Source organism: Balaenoptera acutorostrata, chromosome 9 (assembly GCF_949987535.1).
Source record: "Balaenoptera acutorostrata chromosome 9, mBalAcu1.1, whole genome shotgun sequence".
In the NCBI taxonomy this organism is placed as follows: domain Eukaryota; kingdom Metazoa; phylum Chordata; class Mammalia; order Artiodactyla; family Balaenopteridae; genus Balaenoptera; species Balaenoptera acutorostrata.
In genome coordinates this window covers 65,492,012-65,504,464 of record NC_080072.1, presented here as the reverse complement: position 1 = coordinate 65,504,464, position 12,453 = coordinate 65,492,012, and the positions used below count along the sequence as shown (strand labels likewise).

Genomic DNA, 12,453 nt, shown 5'->3' with positions numbered 1-12,453 from the left:
CCCACAGAGAAGGACTGTAAGAATCTGTCCTGGTTCTTAAATCTAGAGATTAGTATTTATCATCAATCTAAACAATTTTTAGCTTTAAATATTACTCTTTCCCATTTCTTCTTGTAGAATTCCAACTACATAAATAACAGCAGCTAACAGTTCATCATCTGGCCAGAACTGCTCCAGTTCATTCTTCACAGTCCTTAGGATAAAAATTAAATTTGATCATATCATTCCCTTACTTGAAATTGTTCACTGGCTCCTCTATACCTACAGGGACAGTTCTTTATGGGGAGGGACACATGGATGGGCTTCAGAGTACATGCAAATTTTTTAGTATTTATACTATGCTTATATAACACATACTTTTTATGACACTATCAAATAGGTCTGTGATCTAAGCATGTTAAAAATTGCTAGCCTATTAAATTCAAATGAGTCAGTGTGATACATAAGCTTTTCAGCTTTTCATGATCTGTGCCTGCCTATCCTATACACCATACCTTGTGCCGTTCTGAGCATACCACGATGTCAAACTTTCATCATTATACCCATATTACCTCTACCTAGGAAAGAATGCCCAATAGGCCTCTCAGAGGCCTGACAAACTCCTACTTATCTTCTCAAAAGGTCCAATATCATCTCCTCCCAGAAATTTTCCCCAACCTACTTAAGAGTTAATTGTCCCTTACCTATTCTCTCTCAGCACTTTGTACAAACATCCACAATTACTTCTCACCCTTCTAAATATTGGTCCATAGAACTATCTTCCTTTTTAAGAATATGAGTGATCTCAGGCAAGAACTTAATCATTATAGTGATACCAAAATGTTTGTTAAATATATAAACATGTTACCTAAATATAACTTTGCCTTGGACTTTACAGATTATTTCCAGGAGAATACATATTTATAACCTAAGACTTTTCATGTCTGTTTTTATCTAGACTTTCAAAGGAACCAGATATTCAATGGGAGTAAATGCTACCTAGTTTCATTCTCAATTTCTAAACAAAATACCTCAAGCATCAAAGCAAGGATTGTCCCTGTAAGATCTAACACCTGCAATGTCAATACAACCAACAGAAGAACACTGAAGGGGTAATCAAATCTAAGAGCTCAAAAAACTTCGTAGAAAAAATGGACTCTCATTGTATTTCCTATATAAGTCTACTTGGTTTATCTGTTTATTTAAACACTGATGTGCATATTACAAATTATGAGACGATTCCTCTCATTTTTATTAAAACACCCACTAATTCAGAAAAATCCCTTTACAAAGGTATATAGCATACAAAGAAAACCACAGTGAGTGGTTCTCTCCAGAGGCAGAGGATGGATGGGAGTGTGAGTGTGAGGTCTCTTCACTTACCATTTTTCAAATGTGTCAGTACCATCTGATTTTCTTTTTTTCCGGCCGTGCCATGCTCACAGCATGCAGGATCTTAGTTCCCTGACCAGGGATGGAACCTGTGCCCTCTGCAGTGGAAGCATGGAATCTTAACTACTGGACTGCCAGGGAAGTCCCTGATTTTTTTTTTTTTTTTTTAAATAATGTTACATATTACTTCAGCAATCAGAAAATATAATGAAAAGTAAAAAAAGCCACATTCTATGTTATGCTATTTAAGAAAAAAGTTTAATTATGAAACTATTTTAATATATTATTCTTACCAGATTTAAGACCTGAAATTTTGAAGATGGCACTTGGTTTCCCATTTGTGACAAATCCTAGGAGTTGCCATACCGGCATTCCATTTGAATCAGGATAGGAAAAGTAGACAGATCCTCCCATTCCCTCAGGAAATGGGACTGTTCCCAGCATAAAAACCACAACATGGTTGATATTTTCATAATCAGGCAAGTCAAAAACAAACTTATCCTCTGCCACTTGCTGTGCAGCTGTTTGCACCTAGAATATAAGAAACTCACCTTAGTTCAATAGTTTGATAAGTTTCTATGGCCCTTTTAGTATTGCTGTAAACTCTGTTACCAAATATAGTCAATTATAGTCATTATATCAAGTATAACATTGGATCAATCTGATACTCTAATTACGGAATTACCAAAAACACCAAAAAGAGTGCTTATTTTAATAGAAAAATCTAAAAATATACATTTAGCCTTAAAATGATTTAATGAATGTAATCTTTCAAAAACATAACTAAATTATTTCAGAAGTGCCCTGAAAGGATTTTACTTACATAAATAAATCACTACAGCTTCAGAATGTTATAAAAATGAAAGGCTGTTCAAAACACCATGCCACCAAAGCTTTATCTTCTAGTTTGAAGGTAAAGAACCTCGGGTAATTAAAATGGGTAAGAAATTCAGAAGTTATTACAGTCAATCCTCATTATTTGCAGATTCATTATTTGTCATTTTGCCTACTCACTGAAATATATTTGTAATCCCCAAATTATTAAACCCTCCGGTTTAAATACAGAGGATAAAACAAAGAAAGAAAGAACATAAATATAAACCAAAATGCCTATATTAGTATTAAATTCAATTTTACCAGTTTTTGGCATGCATAATCTTAAAAGGCACATAAAATCATGGTATCTACAAGTCTTGAAATAATCATCAGGTAAAATAAATATTTCTTAAATGTCAACTCTGTCAAAGACACCAGACATTCTGTTAATCTGTATTATGACACACTAATCCTCGACCTTAGGAAAAAGGGTACATCTTTTACTGAGTCCATAACTTTAGATTAGGTGAATTTTTCTAGTAAAAGAATAATGTAGTTAAACGTTGAGGCATCACTAGGTCTATTTGCCCTTCATTTTGATTAACAAGTTCAAATACTCCAGAATTAAAAAGTCAAACACCATCAAAGAAAATCTTGTCATGAAGGAACCCCTACTGGATATCCATTACGTAGGTTAGGTGTTAGGTAAATAGACACAGGCATTGCTATAACTAAATTCCTTGCAAAGTAGTTGACAACACAGATTCCATAGGGCCTTCCTATTCTTTAGAAAAACACACACATTTTAAATGTTATTCGTTAACGAAATTCGTCCCACACTCAATCCCAGGCTGGTCCTTTCATTCTTCCTATCCGGAGCAGGAGTAATACAAAGTTATCCCACCAGTATTATCAATTACCACCATCACCAAAAGGGGCCTCCCAGTCATTCAAGGGACAGACAATAAATCTGAGGATAGCCATCTCCAATTTATCTCTGTGGTTCCTTAGAACTGTGTACACACTATATTATCAAAAATTGATGAAAAAATTCAACAAAGGGGCTGCAACATTTAATAAAGCAGGGAGAAAAAAAATAAAGAGAAAGAATTCTAGGTGAAAGGAATCAGGTCTGAAATGGATTTCTGAGTGGCTTCTACGGAGGCAAGCAAGATTCACCCTCCAGATTCTTCTGGAACAATCCCAGGTACTTAACTCATTTACCTAACAATTCATCAAGGAAGGTAATCTCTTTTTACCAATAAGGAAATTCGCTGCTCACCTCCTTCTGGGGTCATCTCATGCTTTAAGTTTCAGGCGTTTCTATCAGCCAATTTCCAATTACGTTAAGCATATTTTTATTAGGGCCCTTCCAAAAGGACCCAGCAGTTATACTTTGCCCGAGTACCTTCATCTTCGACAAACAGGACGCTACAGACTAGATTCAAACACCACATTTACCTCGAACTCACTTTATGAGCTCAGGCGAGTATTTCCACTGCCAACTGAGCTTAAGTCCCTCACCTGCAAAATGAGAATGAGAACCACCATCTCACAAGTTACGGTTAAGTTTGCAGGGCCAAATAAGCGCTACAGAGATGGCTGAGATGACTAGGAATAGACAAAAGGCGTGCATTGCCTAAGATAATGCACACTCGATAAATGGCAGCTAATGGTGTGACTGCTACTCTGGAAAGCGCTGGGGGGAAAGGAGAGCGAACATCCCAGGGTCCCACTCCCCACCCTCAAACTCTCAGCAGTCAACTAGACGTGAGGGGGTTTCCCCGCATCCCGCGCACCAACGCACCCTCCCCTTCCCGGGGCCTCGCCCTCGGGGTCCTGCCCCCTTCCTGAGACCACCCGGCCCCATCCTCACCAGCCTCCCCGCCACCAAGCAGCCAAACATGGCGGCGGCGGCTCCGCTCAGCCGGCAGGGACCCGAAGCCGGGGACTAGAAGTCCTGGGGCTACTGCCCTAGTCGAGCCCAAGAACCTTCCAGAACGTGACGGGGGGTGCCTACCCCTCCGCTACATAACGACTAGGCCAGCGGCAGAAACGCCTTCTGCCCCCGCGACCTCTGACCTCTCTTTCCTAACCAGAACGCCTCTCAGGCGACGACTAGTTCCGGGGCTCACACCGCGCCGCCCTTACGAAACGGGAAAGGCGGGCCAGATCCCGTATAAAACTACAAGTCCCAGAAGGGCCTGCGCCGGTTTCCGGTAAGGGAGCGCGGAGGATTTGCCTGTTGGGATTGGTAGTCCGTATCCCAAATTTACGAATCCAGAACCGGGAGGAAACGTTTCTCACGTTTGCCTAACATTTTAGAGATTACAGTGCGCTTTTACAGTCATTTTGCTAGATCCTTACAAAAACCCTAGGAGGTAGGTATTATTATCTGCATTTTGTAGGCGAGAAAATTGCCCAGAGTGACCAGCCCCAAATCTTTACACAGCACTCAGGGATGGGGCTTGAATCCAAACGCTGATTCAAATCCAGGGTTCTTTCTGCTACACAGCAGCTGAAAAGTACTGATTTTGAATCAGCTGTTTTGTACTTAATGACAACTTTATTGTAGTTCTTTCCAGCCTCACTCCTCCATTAATTTGCCGAAAACAAACAACACTAAGCAAGTTATATAATAATATCTTTGTGCTTTAATGGCGCCATTTGTAAAATAAGAATAATAAATGTGCCTGTCCCCTAGGGTTGCTGTGAGGGTCAGATGAATTTATAAATAACCACTTAGAACCTGGCAGTACTTAACTAATGGCTGTTTAATTGTAAAATGTCTTTTTTTCCCTCTATGCATTTGCAGAAAAGAAGAACTGGCATCAAATACTGACTGCCACCAGTACTCATTCTCCCTTTCACAGCTTCAGTTCCTTTTCCTCTTGGATAGGAAGGTAAGATATCTCCTCCCTGAAGGTCTCTGGCCAACTTGAAATATCTGAGCTTAGTCCACCAGCCACCAGCAAGTCTGTCCTCCTAACCCCAGGTTATATGTGGAAGATCAGAATGTTGGAACAGTCCTCTGGTCTCCACTCTGGCTCCATAAACTTGGACCACCTATCTTGTCTCAGATGCTCCTTTGAGAAAGCCAAAGATGAATAGATAGAAGAGGATCTTTCTACCAATATCTCCAACTTTCTACCTAAGAAGTCCCAGAATCTTCAGAATAAAAAGGCCACTCATTATGAGACCATTTCATGAGGGGCAGACAAACTGCTTGGATTCAGAGCCCATCTCTGTCATTTATTAGCTGTAAAATATTAGGCCAGTTACCCTAACACTGCCATGCCTCCTTTTCCCCATCTGTAAAACAGGATAATAATAAGGTTGTAATGAAGGTTATTACGTGTAAAGTACTAAGTAGTAGCCAGAATATAGCTTAATAAACTGTTAGCATTTAGCATTATTACTTTTCCTGACTAACTTTTCATGTCTTTATACCCACCTTACTATGAAATAGTAAATAAATATATTGGTCTCTGCCTCATGTACCTGACACAGGGCTCCTGAAACCCCTGTAAATTACCAAGTGATAAGAGCACTAGGAGCATCTTTTGTTCTAATGAGGGGACTCCGGTGGGCTTCTGGGTGGCTCCTAGATGGGGGCTGGTCACCAGAAAGATGAAGCCTGATTAGAAGCTTGGAATTTTCAGCCCCTCCCCACATCCTATAGAGAGGGGAGAGGGGCTGGAGATGGAGTTAATTGATCATGACTACATGAGGAAGCATCCATAAAATCCCAAGAGTATGAGGCCTGGAGAGCTTCCAGGTTGATGAACACATCCACGTACCAGAAGGATGACGCACCCCAACTCCACCAGGAGAGAAGCTCCTGCACTCCCACACCTTGCCTATGTATCTGTTCATCTGGTTGTTCATCTGTATCCTTTATCATATCCTTTAATAAATTGGTAAACATGTTTCCCTGAGTTCTGTGAGTTGTTCTAGCCAATAATCAAATCCAAGGGGGGGAGGTAATGGGAACCTCCAATTATAGCCGTGTTGGACAGAAGTTGTAGATAACCTGGGCACTTAACTACTTGCAATTGGCATCTGAAGTAGGGGCAGTCTTGTGGGACTGAGCCCTTAACCTGTGGGATCTGATGCTATCTCCAGGTGCTGTCTCCAGGTTGACAGTGTCAAGATTGAGTTAAATTGTAGGACACCAAGCTGGTGTCACAGAATTGCTCGGTGTAGGGAAAACCGACACACATCTGGTTTTAGAAGTATTGTGAGTATGGTAGTAGTGTGAGAGTAAAGGAGAAACATGGGAAGAAGACAGGGTTTTTTCCTTTACATACCGTAAGTATGTATTCTATGTATTTGTATTCTCTGAGCAACTTGTATTTTTCAGCCTTTCTGTGCTTAACGCAACTTGTTTTATCTGCCTGTAATATTCACTTGGAAATTTCTTACATCCTCCCAACTGGCTCAAATATTTACTTCAGATTGGACAAAGAATTAGAGACAGTGAGTTTAGTATCCTTTCTCCAGACTATGAAAGCCAGCCTTCTATTCACCAACCTATATTATTTTTAAATACAAAAGTTCTTTGTAACTAAAGAGAGCAGAAATAGATACAATGTATGGAAGTGAAGAAAAGTGTTTCAGAGGAAAATACCTCTCCAATAATCAGAGCTCTCTGAAATAAGAATAGGTAGATATAGAATAGTGATTTCTCCCATTCACATTGATATTTTAACCAAAGCTGAAATCCACTTATATTGTTAAGGAGATTCATAGAAAACTTGGGAAATTTTACCTAGGACAAAAAAAAATTACAGACCAATATCACTCATGAATACACATGCAAAAATCCTCAACAGAATACTAGCAAACAGAATCCAGCAACACATTAAAAGGATCATACACTATGATCAAGTGGGATTTATCCCAGGGATGCAAGGATTCTTCAATATATGCAAATCAATCAATGTGATACACCATATTAACAAATTGAAGAATAAAAACCATATGATCATCTCAATAGATGCAGAAAAAGCTTTTGACAAAATTCAACACGCATTTATGATAAAAACTCTCCAGAAAGTGGGCATAGAGGGAACCTACCTCAACATAATAAAGGCCATGTACGACAAACCCACAGCAAACATCCTTCTCAATGGTGAAAAAGTGAAAGCATTTTCTCTAAGATCAGGAACAAGAAAAGGATGTCCACTCTCACCACTATTATTCAACATAGTTTTGGAAGTCCTAGCCACGGCAATCAGAGAAGAAAAAGAAATAAAAGGAATACAAATTGAAAAAGAAGAAGTAAAACTGTCACTGTTTGCAGATGACATGATACTATACATAGAGAATCCTAAAGATGCTACCAGAAAACTACTAGAGCGAATCAATGAATTTGGTAAAGTTGCAGGATACACAATTAATGCACAGAAATCTCTTGCATTCCTATACACTAATGATGAAAAATCTGAAAGAGAAATTAAGGAAACACTCCCATTTACCATTGCAACACAAAGAATAAAATACCTAGGAATAAACCTACCTAGGGAGACAAAAGACTTGTGTGCAGAAAACTATAAGACACTGATGAAAGAAGTTAAAGATGATACCAACAGATGGAGAGATATACCATGTTCTTGGATTGGAAGAATCAATATTGTGAAAATGACTATACTACCCAAAGCAATCTACAGATTCAATGCAATCCCTATCAAATTACCAATGGCATTTTTTACGGAACTAGAACAAAAAATCTTAAAATTTGTATGGAGACACAAAAGACCCCGAATAGCCAAAGCAGTCTTGAGGGAAAAAAACGGAGCTGGAGGAATCAGACTCCCTGACTTCAGACTATACTACAAAGCCACAGAAATCAAGACAATATGGTATTGGCACAAAAACAGAAACATAGATCAATGGAACAAGAGAGAAAGCCCAGAGATAAGCCCATGCACCTATGGTCAACTAATCTATGACAAAGGAGGCAAAGATATACAATGGAGAAAAGACAGCCTCTTCAATAAGTGGTGCTGGGAAAACTGGACAGCTACATGTAACAGAATGAAATTATAACACTCCCTAACACCATACACAAAAATAAATTCAAAATGGATTAAAGACCTAAATGTAAGACTGGGCACTATCAAACTCTTAGAGGAAAACATAGGCAGAACACTCTATGACATAAATCACAGCAAGATCCTTTTTGACCCACCTCCTAGAGTAATGGAAGTAAAACCAAAAATAAACAAATGGGACCTAATGAAACTTAAAAACTTTTGCACAGCAAAGGAAACCATAAACAAGACAAAAAGACAGCCCTCAGAATGGGAGAGAATATTTGCAAACTAATCAACAAAGGATTAATCTCCAAAATATATAAACAGCTCATGCAGCTCAATATTAAAAAAACAAACAACCCAATCCAAAAATGGGCTGAAGACCTAAATAGACATTTCTCCAAAGAAGACATACAGATGGCCAAGAAGTACATGAAAAACTGCTCAACATCACTAATTATTAGAGAAATGCAAATCAAAACTACAATGAGGTATCACCTCACACCAGTTAGAATGGGCATCATCAAAAAATCTACAAACAACAAATGCTGGAGAGGGTGCGAAGAAAAGGGAACCCTCTTGCACTGTTGGTGGGGATGTAAATTGATACAGCCACTATGGAGAACAGTATGGAGGTTCCTTAAAAAACTAAAAATAGAATTACCATATGATCCAGCAATCCCACTACTGGGCATATACCCAGAGAAAACCATAATTCAAAAAGACACGTGCACTCCAATGTTCATTGCAGCACTATTTACAATAGCCAGGTCATGGAAGCAACCTAAATGCCCATCGGCAGACAAATGGGTAAAGAAGAAGTGGTACATATATACAATGGAATATTACTCAGCCATGAAAAGGAACGAAATTGGGTTATTTGTTGAGACGTGGATGGATCTAGAGACTGTCATACAGAGTGAAGTAAGTCAGAAAGAGAAAAACAAATATCGTATATTAACACATATATGTGGAACCTAGAAAAACGGTACAGATGAACTGGTTTGCAGCACAGAAATTGAGACACAGATGTAGAGAACAAACATATGGAAACCAAGGGGGGAAAGCCGTAGGGGTGGTGGGGGTATGATGAATTGGGCAATTGGGGTTGACATGTATACACTGATGTGTATAAAATTAATAACTAATAAGAACCTGCTGTATAAAATTTAAAAATTAAAAAAAATACAATTAAAAAAGTAAGAAAGAAATAAGAGCACAAACTCTATCTTCTTTGACCTAAGCGATATCTATAACTCCAAATCACAAAGATATCAGTGGAAAGTGGATAGAAGAAAGACAAGTGACTTAGCAGAGCAGAGGAAGGTCAAACTTAAGTACCTATAGAGAAAGATAATAAGTACCAGAGAAGTTCAGGAATTGGAGATGCCAGGGCCCACAGAAGGCAGGGGTAAGGCAGTAGACTGAAACATGTAGATTGCTTAAAACTGATGTAAGATTTTGTGTCTTACTCTCATCAACACCTCAGCCATTGGTATGAAATCTCTGGAAAAAAAGTGAATCAGAGAGGCCCCAGGGACTAGGAAACCAGATACTGAAAAAAGGTGTTGTGGGGCAAGGCCACTATGTACAGATTAGGTCCTGAATAAGAGTGCCTGGGTGAGAGAGGAGCAGTTGGCTCACCAAGTCAAACACACTAACGTAGTACTGTGCCACCCAAAGTGGGGGTGGCTTTTCTAAAACATCCACTTGGAGGATGGGGGTGCCTTTTTCTATATCATCCATGCAGAGAGAGATATCTCTTATTAAGTCATCCATAAGGGATGAGGGTCACTTTGTAAAAACTCATGTAATAATACAAAACTCTTTCATGATTAAAAAAAAAAATTCAATTAACCAAGAATAGAAGGGAACTTCCTCAACCTGATAAAGAGCATCTATAAAAATCCCATAGCTAACATCATACTTAATGGTGAAAGTTGTATGCTTTCCTCCTAAGATCAGTAACAAAACAAAGATGTCTTCTCCAGGCACTTCTATTCAACATTGTATTGGAGATTCCAGCCAAAGCAATGAGGCAAGAAAAAGAAATAAAAGGCATCCAGATTGGAAATTAAGAAATAAAACTATCTCTATTTGTGACATGAGCTTGCATATAGAAAATCCTAAGGAATCCACTAAAAACTATTAGAAGTAATAAACAAGTTCAGCAAGGTTGTAAGATACCAGATCAATATACAAAATTCAGTTATATTTCTAAACACTTAGAATGAACAATCCAAAAATAAAAATAAGAAGACAATTCCATTAACAATAGCACCAAAAAGTAAAATACTTAGGAATAAATTTAAGAAGGAAAGCATAAAACTCATACTCCGGAAACTATAAAAAATAAGAAATTAAAGATCTGAATAAATGGAAAAACATCCCATGTTCATGGGTCTGCAGACTTAACATTGTTAAGATGGCAGTATTCCCTAAATTGGTCTATCAATTCAATGCACTATCAGAATCTCAGCTGACTTTTTTGTAGAAATTGACCACTTGATTCTAAAATGTATAAGAAGGGAGACCCAGAATAGCCAAAACAATCTTGGAAAAAAAAAAAGAAAAGAACAAACTAGGATGATTAACACTTCTCAACTTCAAAAGTTATTGCAAAGCAATGATAATGAAGACAGTGTAGTATTGAGACAGAAATAAATACGTAAATCAATGGAATAGAATTGAGAGTCCAGAAATATATTATATGGTCTACGGTCCACTGATTTTTCAACAAGGGTGCCAAGACCATTCAATGGGGGAAAGAAAAGTCTTTTCAACAAAGATTCCGAGACAACTGGATAGCTACATGCAAAAGAAAAGCCTCATGCCATATATAAAAATTAATTCAAAATTGATCAAAGGTCTAAATGTAAAAACTAAAACTATAAAACTCTTTGAAGAAAACATAGGGGTAAATCTTCATGACTTTGGATTTGGCAAAGGATTCTTAGATATGACACCAAAAACATAAGCAAAAAAAAGAAAAAAATAGATCATCTGAACTTCATAAAAATTAAAAACTCTAGTGCTTCCAAGGAAACCATCAAAAAAGTGAAAAGACAACCACAGAATGGGAGAAAATATTTGCAAATCATAGATCTGATAAGGGACTTGTATCCAGGATAGATAAAGAACTTTTACAGCTTAAAAACACAACCCAATTTTTAAATGGACAAAGGATCTTGTATTAATTTCCTAAAGCTGCCATAACAAATTACCACAAACTAGGTAACTTAAAACAACATAAGTTTATTCTCTTACAATTCTGGAGGCTAAAAGTCAAGATAGGTGTTGGGAGGGCCATGTGCCCTGTGGAAACTCTGAGGAAGAATCTATTCCATGCCTCTCTTCTAACTACTAGGGGTTGCCAGTAGTCCTTGGCATTCCTTGATTTAAGACTCATCATTCCAAACTCTGCCTCTATTTCATATTGTGTTCCTCCCTCTGTGTATATGGGTCTCTTCTTTTACAAACCCAGTCATTATATTTAGGATTCACCCTAATCCAGTATGGCCTCAACTTAAATTGATTACGTCTGCAAAGACCCTATTTCTAAAAAGATCACATTCACTGGTACCAGACTGACATGAATTTGGGGGAGGACACTATTCAACCCACTGTAAACATCTGAATAGACATTTCTCCAAGGAAGATACACAAATGGCCAATAAGCATATGAAAAGATGCTGGACATCACTAGTCCTCAGGGAAATGCAAATCAAAACCACAATGAGTACACTTCACATTCACTCCAATGGCTAGAATCATAAAGTCAGAAGCAAGGATATTGGAACCCTCATACACTGCTTGTGGGAATGTAAAATGGTGCAGCTGCTTTGGAAAACAGACTGACAGTTCCTCAAATGATTAAACATAGATGTACTACCAAATGTAAAATAGATAGCTAGCGGGAAGCAGCAGCATAGCACAGGAAGATCAGCTCGTTGCTTTGCGAAGACCTAGAGGAGTGGGATAGGGAGGGTGGGAGGGAGACACAAGAGGGAGAGGACATGGGGATATATGTATGCATATGGCTGATTCACTTTGTTGTACAACAGAAACTAACACAGCATTGTGAAGCAATTATACTCCAATAAAGGTTATAAAAAAAATAAATAAACATAGAGCCACCATATGACCCTGTGATTCTACTCCTAGGTATATACTCAAGAGAAATGAAAACAGATGTTCACACAAAAACTTGTATATGAATGATTATAGC

At 38.2% G+C, this 12,453-nt stretch overlaps 1 protein-coding gene across 3 annotated transcripts in view; it reads right to left on the bottom strand.

Annotated features, from left to right (window-relative positions):
* HIKESHI (heat shock protein nuclear import factor hikeshi) overlaps nt 1-4,306 on the bottom strand; it is a 34,557-nt gene extending 30,251 nt beyond the window's left edge. Inside the window, exons 1-3 of one of the 3 annotated variants that reach the window (XM_057553786.1) lie at nt 4,064-4,306; nt 3,470-3,711; nt 1,665-1,902 (exon numbers count right to left, since the gene is read on the bottom strand). In XM_057553786.1, coding sequence (XP_057409769.1) covers nt 1,665-1,815 — 151 coding nt within the window. In that variant the 5' untranslated portion in view covers nt 1,816-1,902; nt 3,470-3,711; nt 4,064-4,306. Of the gene's footprint in view, nt 1-1,664; nt 1,903-2,194; nt 2,294-3,469; nt 3,712-4,063 lie in introns of all 3 variants that reach the window. The other 2 variants (XM_007168492.2, XM_007168491.3) reach the window with 2 other exon arrangements.
* Nucleotides 4,307-12,453: the final 8,147 nt, after the last annotated feature.